The sequence below is a fragment of the Taudactylus pleione genome, unplaced genomic scaffold (assembly GCF_031769625.1).
Source record: "Taudactylus pleione unplaced genomic scaffold, aTauple2 ptg000296l, whole genome shotgun sequence".
In the NCBI taxonomy this organism is placed as follows: domain Eukaryota; kingdom Metazoa; phylum Chordata; class Amphibia; order Anura; family Myobatrachidae; genus Taudactylus; species Taudactylus pleione.
In genome coordinates, this window is record NW_028284698.1 from 14,571,522 (window position 1) to 14,593,379 (window position 21,858).

Genomic DNA, 21,858 nt, shown 5'->3' on the forward strand with positions numbered 1-21,858 from the left:
ATTACTATTACTCAAGTCCTACTCAGGGGGATGCCAAATTCCTTTCTTAAAGGAGATTTGTTATTAGACGAGTTTACTGGTCACTCTGAGGATCAGAAGAAGGATATTAATTTGTATTCTGAAGGCAACGTCCACTATCGCTGGTGTGAAAGACTATACAATGATTTTCTGACCAACCAAATCAGTTCTGACAACTTAGAATAATGATACAGCACATCATCCTCTGTTGCAACATGTGAAAATAATGCTTTCGTTTTATTGTATCATATTCGATTAAAGTTTTTACATTTGACTCTATTATAACTTTAGGTACAGTTAATTTAGCCAGTTTTCACCATCAGTACGGGTTAACATTTCTACAACAAACTTTAGCCAAAATGTATTTATTTATTAAACTGAAGCAATCTAGCATAATTATATATCAAGCTTATATGAACTTTTTCTTAACCTCTATCAAACTAAAATAACTGCAAACCAGTTACTGTAAATGTAACCAGAGCCCAGACAGCAATGCTAAGAATCAGTTAAGCAGCAGCAAGTCATATAAAGCTGCAGCTTTTGCATTTTTAAGTTTGAACCTAAAATATTGGGTCTTGCTGTAGAGCAGTACAGGGTCGGTCGCATTGGTTTATCTCTTCATCGGTGGCCAGAACAGCTAAGCTCACCTAGAAAGTCATCTGTTAATTGCAACCAGTTTAGTCATTCGTGTAAAAAAACAGTATGCAACAAAGCTAGCTACAGTCGACCATTAGTGTCATTACTAATACATTGTAAGTGTAATAGAGTGAAATCACTGATATAATTTACCTAATTGCTGGGAAATAAGGTACACTCTCTCTCTGGGTATTCAAGTACCAACTATGAGGGTTGGGGATTGGTTGAATGTGAGAGCCCCCCAATCACTCTGGTTCATTCTATATATAGATAGATAGCTAGATAGATAGCTAATGCGACGCCGTACAGCCGCTGTCAGACTGCGCATGTGCTTTAGTGTACATGTTGCAGCGGCTCACATTATGGGCAGGTCTTCCTCATGTAACAAGCCTGAGTCCCTGTTGAGGGAGTCGCACGCTATACAGTGATATACATATAGCAGTAGCCGCAGCCTCAGTCCCCCGGGTGACGGACGTGTGCCGGGTATATAGTATCTGAGATAACAGGAATATTTGGCAGCGGCGGCAGCTTCTCCGTGTCCCGCTGCTGCTGCTACTGCTCAGTGCCGCTACCGCTTCGTCGCTCCCAGAGACTGTTTACTTCTTCTCACAACCAGGCGGTAACTCCAGCTCACTGGGAGGGTGGAAGGACCCATAAACTCGCGGAGCAGCCAATCAATTCACGCCAAAGCCTAACTGCTTCTGAATGTGACCAATCGCCAAACAGCCAGCTCCGCCCTGACCACGCCCGTTACTACTTTGTGTCTATTAGCGGGGAATAGCGCCCCGCCCACGTACTCACCAATCAGGGTGCTGTTTACATCAAAGCGTGAGTAAAGAAAGGGGGTGGGGAGCTCGTCTCAGCGCGGGTTTCCCGCCCACCCTGTGGAAAGTCCTCGTTGCGTTCCCGTGCGATTGGTGCAGCGCCCTGTCATTCATCCATAGGGGCCGGGCCCCAGTGCCGGGCGGGCGGTGTCTGGGTGACGCGGGCGGGCGGGGTCACGTGTTGTTTTCGCCGTGTCGCTCTCCCTCCCCCGCTCCAGTCTGTCTTTGGTGAATGTGTACGGCGGCGACAGGAGCCCGAGTCCCGCACACGCCGGCAGCGCCATGCCCGCCTGGTAGTAGGCACCTCTACGAGTCGCTCCAGAGTGCGCCCAGACTGCGGTACTTCACTCAGTGACGGAGGCGATAGAGCCGGGTCCCCTCCGGAATCCCAGCAGCAGCAACAGTGAGTGCAGCCCCGGGGCTCCCCATCCCTCCATGGCGGGCGTCCTCCGCTGCGAGGAGGACAGAGCCGGCCGGGCAGCCATGAAGGTGTTGCCGCCGTCGCCCCCTCAGCCGTGCCCGGAGGAGAGCTGTTACCGGCGTCTGTCCGGCCCGACCCTGTCGCAGGTGCAAGAGGAGTGTGTGGCCAGCTCGCAGGAGGCAGGGAGCGCCGCGCAGCCGGCGGGGGAGGAGGACGTGCGGAAGCGCGGCTACCTGAGGAAGCAGAAGCACGGACACAAGCGCTACTTCGTGCTGCGGGCGCACAGCCACCTGGGGCCGGCCCGCCTGGAGTACTATGATAACGAGAAGAAGTTCCGGAGCGGGCAGCGGCCGGGCGGCGGGGCGGGCTGCCCTCCGAAGAGGGTCATCTTCCTGTCTCAGTGCTTCACCGTCAGCCGCCGGGCGGACGCCAAGCACAAGCACCTGCTGGCCCTGTACACCAAGGACGAGTACTTCGCCATGGCGGCGGAGAGCGAGCCGGAGCAGGACTCCTGGTACCAGGCCCTCAGCCAGCTCATCAACGAGAACAAGAGGCTGTGCCTGGACCCTGAGGAGCTGGAGGAGAACTACGGTGGGCAGAGGGTGGCTCCTGTGTTCAAGGAGGTCTGGCAGGTGAACGTGAAGCCCCGAGGGCTGGGCCAGAGCAAGAACCTGTCTGGGGTCTACCGGCTGTGCCTGTCCAACAAGGCTGTGCACCTGGTCAAGTTGAACTGCGACGTGGCCTGCGTCCACCTGCTGCTCATGAACATCCGCCGCTGCGGACACTCTGAGAACTACTTCTTCATCGAGGTTGGCCGCTCCTCGTCCACCGGGGCCGGTGAGCTGTGGATGCAGGTGGATGACTGCGTGGTGGCTCAGAACATGCACGAGACTTTCCTGGACACCATGAAAGCCATGAGGGCTTATTCTGAGTTCCGGCCCAGGAGCAAGAGCCAATCCTCGGGCACCAATCCCATCTCTTTCATAACCACCAGGAGGTACCTGGGCAATTTGCCCCCCAGCCAAACTGGCTTGCAGAGGAGATCACGGACTGAGTGTGTGACTGGTACCCCCCCTACTGCGAAAAGCAACTCGTACCGCTTTAGGACCTCCAGTGAGGGTGAAGGTACAATGACCAGGCCCTTCAGGTCAGTGACTGGGAGCTTGATCCATTTAAACACTGCAAGATTAAACCTTGGCAAGCAGGAAGGCGCTGGGAGGTATGTCAGAGCACCCTTTAATTCTGGTTACCACTCCAGATCTGCATCTCTTCCAGTCTCACATTTTCCATCCGCTACAAGCCCCATAAGCGTGTGTTCTAATAGTGGGCATGGGTCTGCTTCTGATGCCTTGACTAGACCTTCCAGTTCTGTCTGTGGATCCCCAAGCGACGGCGGCTTTATTTCATCAGATGAATATGGTTCAAGTCCTGGTGACCTCAGGTACTTTCGTGTAAGGAGTAATACTCCTGATTCCCTAGGGAATACACCACCAATACAAGAGGAAAACACTCTAAGTGACTACATGTCAATGAGCACGAAAAACAACCCAAATGGCAGGGATGATTATATGGAGGCTGACAAAAGTTTTAGAAAAAGAACCTACTCTCTAACTAAACCCTCCAATGCCACACTACAGCAGAAGTCCCAGACTGCTGTGTCTTTAGATGAAGACTCAGTAGAGGTTAACAAGCAGTTTGCCTATTCTGAATCGCCAAAGTTGAAAGAAATAGATCATCCAGAGGATTACAGTAATGGTATTGTAGATTCTGTTTGTAACCAAAGCAGGAGTAAAGCAAAGGATGATGGCTATATGCCGATGATGCCTTTTATTTCATATGACAATGACTATTTGCCAATGGCTCCTAAAAGTGTTTCAGCACCAAAACAAATAGTTTCTAGGTGTCCCTCTCAGGTGGATTCAAAAGGGTATATGATGATGTTTCCCATTGCCAATTCACCTGTTAAAAATTCAGTAATAGGCCTTTTTAAAGGTAACCAAGAACGAGTGACCAATGGTGAGTACATGGACATGTCTTATGGAAGCTCTTCAACTGTTAAACAAACTAATGACTCTAATGTAAGCAATTCCAGGGGCTTCAGTTCTTATTTTTCTTTACCCAGAAGCTTTAAAAGTTCATCAAAGCATAACAGTGATAACAATGAATATGTTCCCATGTCATCTCCAGGAAAGTTACTACATTTGGGTTTGGAAAATATGACTGATTGTAAGAATGGAGATGCCAATGGTCTGTCAAAGATTGAGTTGAAATCTTCCAAAAGTGTACTAGATCAACAAATTAAAGCTACAAGGCCAACAAAGCTGATGCTGGCCATGAGAGGTAGCAGTACGATGCCAAGGTTTTTTGATCATTCAAATTCTGCTGAACCGACTAGTCCTGGTGAATATATAAATATTGACTTCAGTGATAAAGCAAGTAGTACTCCCTGTTCTCTGTCAGCAGAAGGGTCGCCATCTTCTTTGGGCTCAAGTTGTGACCATAGACAATCCCCATTATCTGATTACATGAGTGTAGATATTGATGTTCAATCTCCAAAAGCCACCACAGAGTCGTCCAACTCTTTAACCGACATTTCACCTTATTCATGCACCAGTATTTCCAGAATTCAGTCCGGTGTTGAGTATGCCAAGCTCCCATGTGGTAAAGCCTGTGTCAGCGCCACAAATGGGAATGATGACTACACCACAATGAATTTTAATATGGCAATGACTCCACCACGGCCTTTTTCTAATGATACTGAAAATGGTACAAAGTTGGATAGTCCTTCATCTATTGTGAATCGGTTGTGTATTGGCGAGATATCCGCTTTTAACAGTGGTTTCCCCCCTGTTCTCAATCCAGTGTCTGAACCTGTAGTTGGTCCTAAGGTTATTCGTGCAGATCAACAGGGAAGGCGGAGGCACAGCTCTGAGACTTTCTCCTCTGCTAGCACAGTAACTACTTCTTCCTCTTGCTTTACCGAAAGTGGCAAAAGGCACAGTTCTGCCTCTTTTGACAATGTTTGGCTGAAACCTGATGAAAGCAGTAGTGATCAAGATAAAAAAATATCCAGAAACTGCTCTACAGGTTTTCAGAATGGCCTAAACTACATTGCTCTGACCATGCACAATGGTGTCTGTGAATCTACATCACCTGCTTGCAATCAGCATCAAAATGGAAGCAGAAATCTGGAAAGTGGGGCTTATGTCAGCATCGACTTCTCTAGGTCTGACTGTCTGAACTGTTCTGCCTTCAGAAAAGGTTTGTAATAGTGAAATACACCAAATCACAATCTCTATCTATAGTTATACATTTGGCTTTCTGAAGTCTTCTAATCACTACTGTATAACGTCTACATCAGTCAGCATACATGAGCAGGTATTAGTTTAAAGTTTAGTAAGCTTTTTCAATAATGGCAACTTCTATAATCTCTACCCAAACCTCTCTTTCTATAATCTCTACCCAAACCTCTCTATTTGGGCTCTATTAAATTTAATGCAAATAAATAGCGCTGGGAAAGAGCTCCCGAGGCTATTCAATTCAGCACACTGTTAAGGATTTCTTCTCTCATCCCTCCAGGGGTGCAAATAGAAATCCGACAAAAGTACAGACGCGATGCTGTTTTCTGCCATTTACGCCGCGGAGACAGCATTGCGCCGGGCAGTTTAGTCGGTGAATGGCCGTTTTCGCCAGGCAGTTTAGTCGGAGAATGCCCGTTCTTGTGACTAAACACCATGTTAAGGGTGCAAGAACGTGAATTCTCCGACCAAACAGCGCGATGAATTGAATAGCTCCCGGAGCTCCTTCCCTGTGCTATTTACTTTCGTGTTCAATTGAATTGAGCCCATTGTGGTGAAGTGTAATGTCTGCAGACTGATCTTATATTGCTAACCATGTAGTACAGTTTGTAACTGGGCATGTTTAAGACTATAACACTGGATTAGAAGTAACCAGGTGCTTGGGAAATTGAACCTGCATTTACAGCTGCTGCATCCAAATTTTGTTGTGTAATATTGCACACGTTTTTATTTGATTTTTTTTTTTTATATATATATATATATATATATATATATATATATATAATATAGAGCTTTACATAGTGTCTGTAACTCGATATGCTGCTGTGGAGCATTGCTATGATTAGATATTCCTTTTACGTATGCCCTCTTCTAGCCCTGTAGAGTTTACATTGCTCTTAGGTATTGATTAAATAAATCTTAAACTAGTAATTGTACACTCCTCAGTCCAAGGCATCCGATTTATACTGGGTAGAATGTGCAGTTGGTAAAGACAAAGTGGATAAATAAAAACAAAAGCATATCTATGCTGCCCTCAGTCTGCTATCCTAGATGTCCCTAATTTTCTTCATAGAAACTACAGCAAGGCCAGTTATACTCTTGTCTATTTGCATCTGTGTCTAATTGCGAGCGACAAACAGAAGAAGAAAAATATGGCGGTGGCAGCCATGTACATTGTTCCTGCAAGTTGCAAGTAAATCGAAATTTTCACTTTATTTAAATTTTATGAAAAATGCACTGTAGTTTTTAGAACTATTGTGATGAATGGGAACATCTGTGTTAACTTGCTTTCTTTTGACTGACATAGACAAGACAGAGCCGTATTCAATTTGAGCGGACCCACAATACTTTTCCGCCTCCCGATTTTCGCCTACATTGCGTGTTTTGCAGGCGGAAAAGTATCGCGCGTGCCCGCGTATCCCTGTATTCAATTTGAAAGTACGCGAAAATGGGACCACGGCGAAACTTAAACAAGTGGAAAGTCCTGTCAGATTTGGGGAAATCAGCCTGACACCCCCCAAAAGATGCTGTGACATGGGGGTTAGCTATGGTTACCCCCGATTTTGGCTTGATGAAGGTATTATTTGTTGTTTTTAAACGGGCTCAATAGCTGCTAAATAGCGTTTTTGTATAAGTGGTGCAGAATGGTATTCAGGAGTTTTTTTGTAGAAAATAACTTATCCCAGCAAATTTGGGGTACCTGAAAATGGGGGCCAGCACATTTTAAAGTTGCTAAAGTTTAAAAAATTGTGAAAAATCCACCTGTCGCAAGCCCCTGCAATGAAAAAAACACCTGGGGCAAACTTGGGCACCCCCCCAGAGTCTAGTTCACTAGTTTTTAACTTTGTCCCCCAACATTATTTTCCCGCCCCCAAAATGAAAGTGATTTTTTTTGGGGGTGTTGAGTGTTTCTTAAAAAAATTGACGCAGTTTACCCTTGGGGGACTGTCTGAAGGCTGCACGGGGGTTCCTGCAATGTTGCACCCCAAAACCCCAATTCTGCACTTTTTTCCGTTTGCTATTCATAGGCGAAACTTTTCAGCCTATTACATTGCATTGACTCTCCGCCTAGGCGGAAAGTCTTTAAGATTGAATACGGCGATACTTTTCCGCTTGGTGAAATTACGTCATCGGCGAAACTTTTTCGTCTATTCCTGTTTTTCGCCTCAAGTTGAATATGGGCCCTAGTAGATGGAGACATTTTAGAAAGTGGTTGCTATGGACAACCAAGTCTCCAATCAGCTTCTTTCATTTTATAGAACAGGAGCTGGTAATCTGTGGCACTCCAGCTCCTGTGGAGCTACACATGATCTCATCCCAGCATGCTTTTAGTTTACCTGTTTGTTTATGTTATAAATGACAGGGCATGCTGGTATGTGTGGTTCCACAGCAGCTGCAGTGACACAGGTTGCATACACCTGTTAAAGAAGGTGCTAGTTAAATAATTGGTTGTTATGGGCAACTTCTTCAATTTTCTTCTCCAGAAGGATTGATCTATCTCCACTTTGAATGTTTTGTGGGGTATTTTTCTTCGAACCCTTTTCCTCTGCACTGTTGTGGTGGTGAAAATGGGGGTCTGTACTGCTCATACTGATGCACACTCTTGGTGTTTGTGAATTTGGGCTTTCACAGCTTCATCAGGGACTGCAAAGAGGAACAATATAGGGACTTAAAAGTTCAAGTAAGGTAATTGGAGGTTACTTAAATATTGACCAAAAAAGGAATAGGTCTTAGTTCTTTGATTAACTTGCTTTTTTTATCTTGTACTTTCCTGTACTTTACTATCTATATACTGTGGTTATAGTAAGCTTTGTTTTATTTCTTCAACAATTGCTTGTCTTTCATTCACAGAACTGTTTCATTTAAGAACTGACAATATTACTACTGCAAGGACATGTATATCGTAATTATCTAAGGCAAAAAAATGCTACAGATACTGTTAAGCGTGACATCACTGCCAGCTATGCAGTTTTTATGTATCATTTTTTTTTGTGTGTGAGTTTGTTAAAGACTTTAGAAAGTACTGTGAGGCTGTTTTTCTTTCTGGAATTGTTTTACCTTCATCCACTGCTAGTCCAGGTTTATAATCCTACAGGTCAATTCAATTGGCTACGAGCAAAAATCTGCGGGTATGGCGGTACTATTAGTGTGGCTTATTGCCTCTCTAAAGGCCCCCGTACACTGTGCAATAAGCGACTTGCAATCCGATGGCCGACAGGGTGGCCCCCACACATCATCCCTGAAAATGGCCAATCTGTCTTTATCGGCAGATTGACCGGCATGTGCAGATTGATGTCGGAAACGGCCAGCGGGAGTGCGCATCGCTGGTTGTTTTCGACATAGTGCACGATTAATGAGCGATTGCACAATTACGATGTCGTAATCGTGCAATCGCTCATTAATATCTGCTAGTGGATACGCGGCATTAGGCTGCGTACACGCCTATAGATATCTGTCCAATCTGTCTGGTGGGAAGGAAAATCTGGTAATGAGTGGGAACAAATAGAAATTTCCTCCCAAACACTGGAAAATGGACCAGATTCTCCTTCCCACAGACAGATTGGACAGATAAATCTAGGTGTGTACGCAGCATTACTCACAGAGGTGACTGAGTTGACTCCCTAGAATAAAGCATGCTTTTTTTTTTTTTTTTTCTATGATTAATGCATACAGTGTAATACATTTTGTTGGTAAAGTTGAGTGCATGAAAAGTATTTAGAAAACCTGTTTACATTATTTTTCTATATGCTTTTTTTTTTTTTTTTTAAAGTGCACCATCTCCATTTGTATGTGCCAGCTCTACTACACATTACACCATCCTGAAAACTAATGCTCTGAGCCATCATTCAGCATGTTCTGTTATAAACTCTTACTCTACCTATCTCTCTTCCATTTTAATAAAATGGTGCTATGTGCACAAATGTTCCATTATCCACTACAATTTAGTGGTGATCACCTTCATCTTCCAATACAGGATACAGATTGCAATGATCTGAATAAACATGTATTACCTTTTTTTTATATAAAGAGTTTTTACAGAATGTAAAGTGTTTGCTTTGATCTCATTTGGAGCTGGTTCGCATCTCACTTTTCAATTACATGTGACGTGTTGCAGGTGCATTGACCCTATGCATAGTTCATATACACCAGTAGTTATTGGAGATGACTTTAACATAGCTATCAATGTCCCCAAATTCACAAGCACTTTCCATTGGTGCATTTATTAACTTTGCAGGCAAAATGCATTGTGATCATATCATTTAAAACTATTCTATACTTACCTTCCTGAATTGTACAATGGTAATATCTGTTAGAGATGATGTAGTGGACGAGTTGTAATTTTTCATAAAGCCTGCATTAGTACAAATACACATGTATCATGGTCAGTCTTGGGATGAAAACAATAAATAGCAAGTGCACCATCTTTGTAATCTTTCAAATTAATCACATACATGAGCTAGGTATGGTCCGTGAAGACTTGGCATGCGTCTTTGGGCAGTAACAGAGTTAAAAGGAGCTGATGTTAAAGACAAATTGCTAATGAGAGACAATTTTATCACTGAGTGAGCGTGAATGATGACTGGCAGAGCCCTGCTAACAGGCGGCTGCTCACATGAGCTGCTAAGCTACAGCTGGTAAACAAGTGCTGTTGGGATGGATCTGCATTTCCAAGAATATTACAGGGAATTCAGAGTATTGACTTCATTTTTTTTTTCTGTATACTTCTTCTTAAAACCTTCTGAAACCTATTAAACAACTCCTAATTCTAGACTTAAAAACTTTTTATTTTCTAATTCTAGCATTTATTTCATGTCGTGTTTTTTTTATCTTTCTAATTCTGTATATACTCATGCATTACATTGTTCAGAAGACATTAACGTTTAACCTTGTAAAGCTGTAGGTGAACATTCAAGCACTGTGCATTTTTACATTTTGTACAATTTCATTGTTCGGCATTAATTGACTTATTTGTGTTTTATTTTGCAGAGACTGAGTGTGCTGCCATGGAAACCATAGAGAAGACGGTCACCCCAGCCTTTCTGCTGTAAAAGCGAATGAAGTGACTGGAATAAAGAAGACAGAGATACTGCGTGAATTCTTGTTGAGTTTCAAATGGACTTGTACCTGCTTTCCCACACAGATTAAATGTATAGCTATTTAAAGCTTATATTAATGTGTTGGCAAAGGAAGCTTATTTTTTTTTTTTTTTTTTCCAACATACTTATTTTTGTGAGGGGAATAAAGATGACTTCTCATGGCATGTTTTACAAATTGCATATGAGATATTGTTGTGTTTTTATGATGTGGCTCTGACTTGTGAAATGGCTCACAGATGGCTTCCATATTGCACCTTGGTGCCATTTTACATCTCAGACCTGCTCCTCATGTATTTAATATAAGTGCTAGTGTAGCACATGGGAGAATTTAAATCTATGCTTTGAGGGAGTTCCCTAAAAGGATAGTATTTTTCAGCTTGTCTGTTGATCTATATATGAGTTCTAATTTTATGGTACAAAGCAAAATATTAAATATGTAAAGTTAAGAAATATTTTGAAAGTTTAATTTTTTTAAGTAAAAGTCTATGTATTTTAATTCTATCTACTTTATGGAAGGAAACCTCCTTTCAGTGAACAAAGAAAGATACATTGTCTATGGTACATGAATTATTTTTTCTGCATTCCTTACTTTATGCACCCTACACTTTTAGATTGCTGCACTATTGTCCCTTCTTGTAAGTGACAATATTAATTTTATTTAAGCAAAAGGTACAGTATTAATTTTCCTAAATCGTTTATTCTCTGGCATGTGCAAGGTACAAATATTCATTATAGTGTTTCCCTGATCAATCCCATGCATTGTTTTATTATACTGTTTTGTGTCCTCTGAATGAGAAGAGTCTAAAAAAGTTAAATCCTACTTACGGCGGCGCCACCGTAAATGAAGTAGACCTAACAAGACACTAACAAATACTGTGTTGCTTTTAAACTTAGCAATGTGTCTAAAATAGGAGTATTGTGTTGCATGATGCTTTAACTAGTATCCCCCACCCCACGTATGTATCTGCACCATTTTAGTTATACTGATGCTCCTTCTGTCAAAGCTTGATTTTTGTCACTGTAAAAACTATGCTGGAGCACACACCCGCAGCCCCCTGTTCATTGATATGTGTACTTTATGGCCAGTGTTTGATACATTTTATAATTATTTTATTCTACATTTACCCCAAGTAGATTAAATTATACTTTAAGAGAGAAAAAGAAACATTTAATTGGCTAGTGTGAAGGGGCAGTGAGGCTTGGCTAAAGCCAACTTCAGACATTTGTGGTCAATGTAATAAGTGATAGATACCATCATAGTTATTTGTGATTTGGGTAGGAAAGTGTAGGTGTAAATGTAATTCTGTTTATGAAATAATTGGCTAAATTGCTAACACGGCAAATAACCTGCTTCTCCGACACTTCGTTTTCTGTTCATTTTAAGGGTGTTTAATGTTAATTTTCAAAATAAAACCTATCCCTTTATCTTTTAACATTTGCTATATTCAATCTTTTCTTACACTAACAAGGCCTTCAAAAATGAACATGCAGTATAAAACACAAAACTATCGTCCAGTATGAGAATACATGCATGCATAATATCAAAATAAAGGTATCCTGCTAAATGCCACATTGTTTATTTGAACAACATAAGTGATTTTACATGGATTTACATCCTTAACTTGATGCCATAAATAACATTTTTATTTTTAATTTTTTTTTTTAGTTATGCTATCTTGCAGCTGCCAGTTCTTCTTAATATGGATAACCTCAACCTTAGTTGTCAGTTAAACAGGTACAGCATAAAATATGCAATCTTAGTTTACAAGCAAAACTAATTTATTCAGTATTGTGCTGGAAAATACCTTTGGAATATGTAAAGCATATCACTAGATAATATCTTCCAGCTGTCAGATAATGCTGCTGTATAGTTTAAAATTTACGAATGATGGAAGAATTGTCCTGTAAATTTTAATTTCATATTTGAAAGTTATTTTGTCTGTACAAATTAATAAAACATGGTTTGTACTGTTTATTATATTTTCCTCCTTCATGCCTCTGTCAAGTAATTTATTTAAATATGTATCATGTATATAATTTTAAATTCGATCACTTTATTAGATGTAACAAATGTATTGTGGGGTTTTTTTTAAACCGGATTTTAAGCATAGCTGATTGGGTGTTTAATGTACTGTTCTTCCCTTTTTAATACAATAAATATTGCTGCTTACTTTTTTAATATGTTACCAAACTTGTGATTACCTCCTTTTTTTTTTTTTTTTTTTTCTTTCCTTTTCTCCAGCATGAAAAAGGAATTATTTTGTAAAACTGTAGGGAACTAATACTTCTAATGAGGTATAGGGGTACTATATGTTTAAGAAGGAAATCTAAACCGGCAATACTATTTAAAGCAAAACACTGATTGTGGTTTTAAATTTTCAAGGAGCAGCGGATAGTAAATCTACGCTAAAATCTTAATTTAGTTTTTAGTATTGGAACTTTTTTAGTAAGTGCAGCCACTATCCTGACACATTGGTCACAAAGCCGGAGGTAATGGTAGGTCTTTGTTGGATTATTCATATATGGAATTGTCCTGTAATGGATACGATTATTGTTTGTTTGATCAGCTTTGGTAACTCCTTTTACATCTCTATACCATATCTATTCCATCCACATCTTACCAGTTTTGGTCTTTGGATAATGGGGGCAGGGACGGTCCAGGTTGTGGATAGGAACAAATTGATCTGACTGGATCTTGCATTCAAGCAAGTTATTCAAACTAGATAGCAGGTGTGCTAATAGTGTTTAGGTGTGTATCCACTTGCAGATAGTGGAACAACAGTACGATTATAACATTCCCCTGCAGTGCCTACACTGAATGTCGTTCAGTGTAGGCACCCTCCTTCATCCCTGAACATGGTCAATCTGTCGTTATCAGCAGGTTGACCAGTATGTTCAGGCGATGACTGATGTCTGAAACAACCAGCGGTAGTGAACATCGCTGGTTGTTTCCGACATTTTCATGTTTTTTTTTAACAGTTTCTTATATAGCGCAGCATATTCCGTTGCGCTTTACAATTGAAACAACATTAATAGAACAAGACTGGGTTGTAAGAGGGCCCTGCTCGCAAGCTTACAATCTAGGGAAATAAGTGTTGATACACAAGGATAGGTGCTACATATTGCAAATTTTTCCATCCAGATTTCAGAGGTTCGATTAATGAGCAATTGAACAATATCCTTTTATCGTTAGTGTGCAGGAGATATCTAGCAGTCCCTTCTTTTTATTGGAAATTATTTCTCAAATAGTTTAAAGAATGCAAACATACATTTTCACATAGTAGAAAAGAGAGAGAGCCTGCACAGGACTAAAATGTAACCAACTTATTGTGCGATTAATCACTTTTTACTCAATGTAAAAACATAATATAGTTGGCGGTGCTCCCTGGAATCAAGTATACAAAGTACTTATAAACTCAAGATTTTAGCTAGAGCTAAAAAAAAAAAAAAGAAATTACTTTTTCGGGACACATTAAATGTAAAGTATAATGGGTATGTAAAGGTTATATTTTAAACACCAATTAAGTTAATTTAAGAAAAGAGGGAGGAGACCTCAGACTCCGAGAATTGATGAGTGACCTTAATTAAAACATTCCTATATCATTCAAAAAAAAAGATATTTTTTTGTAATGAATCATGAAGCATATTCTAATACTGCTCTCGGTGAGCAATAACCGATAATGAAGGTGAAAATTCTGTGGCGAATAATACCTTAAGTCATTACTCAAATGTATCGAACAATCAACGGAGAGAACAAAATGTAAGTAAATTGCCTTCTATACATCAATCATAAATTCCTCCTTATCGTTTAAAGAGAGTCCTATCACTTAACATTCGTTAGAATCCAATATATCCGGCTTCAGGCGAACAAGCCCTCGCGGTGAAACGAAACCCCATAAAAGGAATTTATTTTTTAAAATCTTTAGAGTTTATAAGAACCATGTATTTTCTCCAACTCCCTTCTCAGCTCACTAGGGCCCGTAATCAATTAGCCGCGAAAAGTCGAGCCGTGATGTTTTTGCCACATTTGCATGTTTTTAGGCAATACTTTTTCCCTGCGTGCTCCCGCGTATGTCTTCCAAAAGAGGCAAAAAGTCCCTAAGATTTTGGGGAAATCAGTCTGTACCCCAGAAAAAGCTGCACTAACAGAAGTCATTATAGAAGTGTTCTAGTAGCCCTAATAAAAGTTTTTGTATTCCTAATGTGTCAGAATTGGCTGTCATGCATAAGTGCTGAAAAATTATAGAAAGCTATTTCTTTTGGGAAAAATAAGTACCAAGGTCAAATTTGGGGTACATGAAAATGGGTACTAGCAAATCTCAAAAATACACCTGCTGCAACCTCATGCAATCCCAAAAAGACTTGTCCCATCCATATATTCCCCAAAGTACCAGGCCTCCCACTTTTTTTTTACTTATTTTCCAACACACTTAATTTTTGCCCCAAAAATTACATGTCATTTTTGGGGTCTTCTCAAAAAATGTTAAAAGTCTTTTGGACTGATTAGTCATTAGGGGGAGTGTCCAAAGGGTTCTAGACCAAATCCCCACATTTGCACCCCAAAATAGAGATTTTGCACTTCCAATTCGCGTGCCTATATATAGAGAAAACTTTTTGCCTGTTTTTTTTCCACTTAGGCGAAAACTCCTGCAATTGAATACGGAGATAAGTTGAAAAGTCCAAATTCGCAAAAACTTTTGTCCAAATGGCACTTTTCGCAGCTAATTGAATACGGCCCTAAAGTTGGGTACACACTTTGTAAATCTGTTGTTCGAATTACATATCGGTAGCACATTGGCAGGTGTGTACACCTGATATGTCTGAACGACGACGTTCAGACATATTAGGTTGGCCCTGCAGCACAGTCGATGCTGCTCTATAATGCAGATACATTAATGTATCTGCATGTGTGTACCCGCCCATACACTGGCTGCAGGGACTGCTGACACTGACATCACAACTTAAACCAGTTGTGTTGTCTGGCCAGAAATATTGAGCTGCCGATTGATAAGTGTGTATAGCTTATCAAATCAGCTGCTGGGTCGGGTAAATGTTTAATCAGCTGAGCACCACATTGATCAGTGTGTGTCATACTCATACACTTTGTATCAGTGTTGAAAACTCTAAGATGCTTTAGTTCAGAGGTTCCCAAGCTCCGCCATTAGAGTTCAGGTTTTAAGGATATCCATGCTTGAGTCCAGATGATTAAATCAAATTGACTGAGGTACTAATTGTCACCTGTGCTCAAGCATGGATATCCTTAAAACGCAGACTGTAACGGCAGAGTTTGGGAACCTGCTTTAGTTGATGAATGAAGGGCAGCTCAGAATCTGTAATCTAATACTTGACATTATTCTTCTGAGGTTTCTCTTTTACCATAAGGATTGCATTTGGGGTACAGGATTAAGGGGCCTATCCATTAGCAGAAAAATTTGAAAGAGGAACGATATATCGTTCAATTTATCTGTCATGGATAGGCCCTGAACGATGACAGATGCGCACTCCCGCCTCCGACAAATCATGTCTTTCGTTTCTCCAACATGTTGGTCAATTATCGCTTATCGCTGACAGATATTAGAAATATCTGTCAGTTTATAAGCGGTAAACGACGAATGATATTTTTAATGAAAATTAATAGAAACATAAAAAAAAAAATCCACTCCCTGAAATTGTCATGCAATAGCGTTCGTCGTTCGTAAAAAATATCTGTCACCACAGCCCCAGGAATTTTCAAGGGATAAATCTTTTGTCTTTCATCGTAGAGAAAGATCTGCTAATGGATAGGCCCCTTTAGGGTGACATAAATTATGGAATGTAAGTTTCTATATTATATAATGAGTCCCTTGTAAATGTACAAGTATGTGCTCAGTTCACTTGTTAGATTTTCTCATTGTATAAAAGTAATTAGAAGGATTAAGGAAATTGGTTTTGCATATGGAGTAATGATCATTATTTCACAACTCTATTAAATGGAAACTCTTGGCAATATTGGAATTAGAAACCGGTTTGTATGTTATTCCTTCATTGTGCAGTGGACACAGTGGCAGAGATGTGAAACCTGACTTCTGTATTGGTTAAGAATTCATCTTAAAGTGCAGGATGTAGGGTGCACCTGTTGGATTTACAGTTATAATAGTATACAAACAGGAGCAAAAATGACAAAAAATAAAATCCAGAAAATGCTGTACAAGACAAGTTCCTAATCAGTTTAAAATGGAAAAAAACAATGTTACATCTCAGTGTAGAAATAATTTGTTCATGTATCAATATGAAATATATTAGCTAACTCCAGGTCCTTTCTCTGGTGGCTGTCATGATTTCTACCAGAGTGAGTGGACTGATAATATTTTATATGCTGACAACACAACATTCCATTACTATAGCAATACTGTGATATATATCTGGTTGCAAGGATGAGTATATATTGTAGAAATTGACAAGTTAGTGATCATTATGTTTCATCATGTCAGACATTCTCGACACACACACAATTTCTCTTTGTGAAACCTAACACTAAGCTACTCACAGATCAGCTCTCTGCTAAATTGTCCAGCACTGACTGCCCCATCCACAGGAAAAAAGCCTCTTTACTAAACTCTACCCCAGCTCTATTCTAACTGGCTGGTATCCTGAATCTCCCTCTCTCAGTTGCCTAATTTCCTATATATGGCTGACTAGCCCAGGTGAGCTGTTTGATCTGTCTAACTGCAGCCACACCCTGAAGTCTGTAAGCAGGGGTGAGAACAGAATATTTCCCATACACCTATGGTAAGTACCTTACTTTGCCACAATGGTCATCTGAATCTTGAGCATGCTTCAGTGGACAGGGCTACAGAGTCTATAAGGGCCTGTCTGAACTGGATAATGTTGGACACTTTTCTATTTGCGTATATGGGAATAACAGAAGGGATGTGCACTAAGGGGGATATAGGTGAAATATCTAGAGTGGCTAGTGTGTACTATGATCATTAGAAGTAGTGAAGGAATATGATGTTAAGGGGAAAAAAAAAAATGCGCTCAGAATAAAAGCGGGAACCAATACTGAATGGTAAAGTATGTTTATTTTAAATGCAGTTGTTTTAAATAGAGAAAAAAAAAGTGGTTAGCAAAATGTTTTCAGATATGTTAATAAAAGGGTAAAAATGACATATCAGAATACAGATTTACACATGCTCCAAACAGGTGTGACACTTCACATATGGCCACGGTGTAGCCCTGTAACTATAGCCTCAGGGAAAGAAACACAGGTTGGCTATTCTGACATATAGTTCTATTTTATAAGGTTCGGATTTATTACCTATAGCAAAATGTTTAGATGGTACCAATATATGCTAGGCAGATGCTACAATTGCTTTTGATAAGTAGATTCTGTAGATAGAGACAATATACAGACCATAACAGAAGTCTCACCAGACTGAAATATAGCTGACAAGCTGAACCATGCATTACACAGGCAGGTTGGATGACAAAATCACAGTGCTTAATTGTGGCGTTGCACAGCATTCACTTTCTTCATACAGATATGAACCGCACCACACACCCTGCACCCATATTATACTCACCTCTCCAGACTCCCACGTCGGCAACGGTGTCTGCGCTGTAAAAAAAAGGCTCAAATATGGCTACCGCGGCCATTTGCCTGTCTGACGCGCAGTACAGGTAAAATGGTTGCAGTGGCCATTTTCCCGGTGACCTGCGCATGTGCTATAGACTCTGGACACACTCTAGTGCTCAGAGTCTACAAGTGCGGTGCTGGCCGCGCACCGCTCAATGCGCTGCCGGCCGCCAGACGGAGAGGAGGGGGCCTGTCACGGCCTCCTAGACTGCACACAGGCCCCCTCATTTCTAGAAACCCCTCTGTGCTGAGCATTGGACAGAATCTTATCCACCAATCTGGGTGAGGAGAAGATGGTAGATGTTCTAATCCACTCATAAGGATGTTGTAGCAAACACCAAGTAAGTTATTCTCCTACAGTGCAGCATAGTCACAAACTGTGGAGACCTGCCGCTGGCTCCAAGTTCTGGATTATTAATGGTACTGCAACGTATTTTGGGAGAACCTTTATTCCCACTACTTGAAAAAGGGAAAAGTGTCTCTGTAGCATCATGTCTAGGAAGCATTTTTATGAAGTGCACTCAGGTTATTAGTAGAATAGTGCTGACTTGTCCCAACATAATTGTGATCATGGGTCTAGCAGGTGAAAATGATTTACAACCAGGGTCGGACTGGCCCACGGGGGTACAGGGGAAATCCCGGGTGGGCCCCAATGCCTGAGGGCCCCACCTCTTCTATTGTCAAGTTTCAGACAGTGCACTCGAATTATACATTGTTACTCTATTACAGGGTCAGTTATCTGGTAGAGCAGGACCATGGATGAACAGATCATGTACTGTAGTATCCATGTTGTCTGCAGGCTATCTCCTCTATAATGGCTGGCCAAGCATCCATGTTGGCTGGCCACACCTCTTAATAATGGGCCCCTACCACTGCCTTTCCTTGGTGGGCCCTTCATGACAATGTAGGATATAGATTTTATTTGCATATATATATATATATAAATATATATATATATATATATATATATATACACACATACAAATTTATATAATTTTTTCTTAGAATAACCATATTCTACAATTATTTCTGTGTTTTTATAGTTTTCAAGCTCAAAACTAATGGTAAACATGCTGTTTCTTTTAACAATAGTGCCCTCTTCTGGAGGCTTTTTTCAAACTGTTACAGTAGATCATTTGCTAGGCTTGACATGACATGAGCTATACTGATCGATATTCTTATAACAGTAGAGCATTCAAATAACCAAAGCAAAAATCAGAGGTGTAAAATCTAAAGCTGTGTAGTAGAAAACGTATCGCATATGAAACGTCAAAACAAAGAATAGGCAAATGGTTTATACTGATATGTAACAACGGTTGTTCTAAACATCCAACTATCAGACAGCAGTTATTAAAATGCTTACAGGCAAACCATTTCACTATCTTTGCGAACAACAACTAGTCTGTTATTGTTGGAAAGGAATGTAAGTGGATATTTATAGCATTTTATTGAGATTACAATTGTGAATGTGATTTCCAATTGTAAGATCAGTTGCTTAACAGAATAATTCACTATGGTAAAGGTTATACATATATACAGAACCTCGTCACCGAATAACATTAATGGTGAGAATTCCGAAGTAACCAAGTATGCTATATACTCTGTATATATGCAGCCCTCACAGTAAGAGCTGCTCGTAAATTTAAAACTAAAAATATGCTGAAAACATAAAAACAACAATCTAAAACAAATACATTTTTGTATGACATAACAGGAAGCCATACAGACAATAAAATACACATTGCCAAGTCATGTACATTAATGTACACCAATTTACATACAAAGAAAATGGCAGAAATTGGACCTGCACTGATCTTTGATGAATTAAAACAGATGTAGAAATTGTGGACATTTCAGTTGGGTACACATCTAAAGATTTTCTGTCCAACCATCCAACTAGTTGATTGGTTGGAATGAAAATCTGGTAACGTATAAAAGCAAATGACAATCAGCAATTTGCTCCCAAACACCGGAAAACAAAAACTGTTGTTTGAACAAATTGTTTAGATCAAACATTTAACAAACTTCAGTTTTTGTCCATTTTCCGGCATATGGAAGCAAATTGCTGATTGTCATTTGCTTTCATACGTTACCAGATTTTCATTCCAACCAATCAACTAGTTGGATGGTTGGACAGAAAATCTTTAGGTGTGTATGCTCTGTTGAACAAAGTTGTTCAGTTTAGATACATATTTAAATTTGTTAAACATTTCTGTAATAACATATTTACTAAGTCACAGGAAATATACAGGCAAAATAATCCTTGCTATTAAACAAAGCTTCTTTCTCCTATACAAACACTGGAGCATTCAGTGATACATTCTGAAATGAAGATCTACCTACGTATCCTTGGTAATTACATGGGTGGATTCCTCTCACAAGAAGACCAGAAATGAAAAACTGGTATAGCCAATCTCTCTTTATTTCATTCACGCTAGTTTCAATAATATACATGACACTTTTCATGTGTGTAAATACTTTGGTGATTCCTGATAGGGCTTCTGTTGATAGGTAAACTAGCATATTTAGAATATTTCTTGTGTGCATTTTATTTAAAATGTTAAAAAGAATATGGCTAATTATATCACATGTTCAGTGTACAAAAACAAAACGTTAAAAAAAATATCCAAATGAATCGGGATTGAATGGCGCCGGTACAAACACCAAATTCAGCATGGCTACAGACGTACTTTGCCAAAATTGAGTCCAATTGAAACAAGTGGGGATAATGCAAGCTACAAAATCAGTAGTATGCTGGTGCAAGAGTTAAACATTGTAATTCTTAAAATACATAGAAAATACTGTTGTATATATTATGAATATTCTTATACATTTGTGAATTGAGACTGTGATTTTATACTTGTATTTTCCTAAATAATTTTATGGATAAATGCAAAAAAAAAAAAATAGTGTTTTACACAATATACACATTTCATTACTTACAAAGAGAAATAAGCTTAGCATTTTTATATTTTGAAACCCAGAATACGGAGGGGTTAGTAGCACCATGACAAAAGTGTGTTTTTGTTTTTTTTTTCAAAACTGCAGCCTTGTTATTTTAAACATACTCAGTGCGTTTCTTCGTATAGCTGGTAAAAAAGTGCCATGTTTGATACTGGAGAAAAAAACTTCATGTGATCCTCGCCAAAACTCAGGTTTCTCTCTTGAAAGAGGTTAATCTTTTTTTTCTCAGTCCATTCGTTAAAATGCACCAGACAATCCTCGATATGGCACTTTGGTGAGGTACATTTGAATTTGTTTAAAACAGTATCTGGTTCTTGCTTTATCTACACAGTAGCACCATTGTCACAAAGGACAATTCAGACCTAAGCTTTCTTCCACAGGTAGCCAGTTCTCCAAAATGTTACGTCCTCTTCATACATACTTGGCATCTACTGACGCGTGTTCTTAAGTCACCGGCTTTGAGTGTTTCAGACTGAGGTTTACTGATAATGGAAATAAAATAGTAAAATCTGAATAAATCATGTATTTACTAATAATACAATAAAGGGAACAATTACCACACTAAAAACTACAGATGTGTCCTCATACACCTAGTCTCAATAAGCCATGCGGCGCGAGTGAGTGATGTGCCAGGTCCTGTGCAGCGAGCATCTTTTTCGCCCCTGCATCTTAGTCGTATACAGATGCAGCAAACTGTTTCACAAGACTGCACTGATTCATTTCATATGCAACACTTGTATAAATCTGTGTGTCTGAGTCTTTATACAAAGCACAAATAGAGCTTACCAGAAAAACCCTGCGGCCGCTGCATTGTAGCATTTCGTATATCGATTCAGACTCAATTGCACACAGATATGCAAGTATCCCATATTAAATTAATCAGTGCCGTCTCATAAATCAGTTAGTCACATCTGATTGCAACTAGGATGCATTTTCGGCAGAAAATGACACTTGGCACAAGTCAAATCGAAGGGGATATGGCACG

The 21,858-nt window shown here is 40.0% G+C and overlaps 2 protein-coding genes across 2 annotated transcripts in view; one reads left to right on the plus strand and one right to left on the minus strand.

The window, feature by feature from the left end:
* The first annotated feature begins 1,654 nt into the window (after positions 1–1,654).
* Positions 1,655–12,473, plus strand: IRS4 (insulin receptor substrate 4). Its single transcript, XM_088482855.1, has 2 exons — positions 1,655–5,160; positions 10,185–12,473. The coding sequence occupies exons 1-2, from the start codon at positions 1,914–1,916 to the stop codon at positions 10,244–10,246; spliced, it is 3,309 nt and encodes a 1,102-aa protein (XP_088338981.1). The 5' UTR covers positions 1,655–1,913; the 3' UTR covers positions 10,247–12,473.
* A 7,577-nt stretch (positions 12,474–20,050) lies between these two features.
* Positions 20,051–21,858, minus strand: part of COL4A5 (collagen type IV alpha 5 chain) — a 227,725-nt gene continuing 225,917 nt past the window's right edge. Inside the window, exon 51 of the mRNA XM_088482860.1 lies at positions 20,051–21,355. Within this exon, the coding sequence (XP_088338986.1) occupies positions 21,274–21,355 (82 nt within the window). The 3' untranslated portion in view covers positions 20,051–21,273. The remainder of the gene's footprint in view (positions 21,356–21,858) is intronic.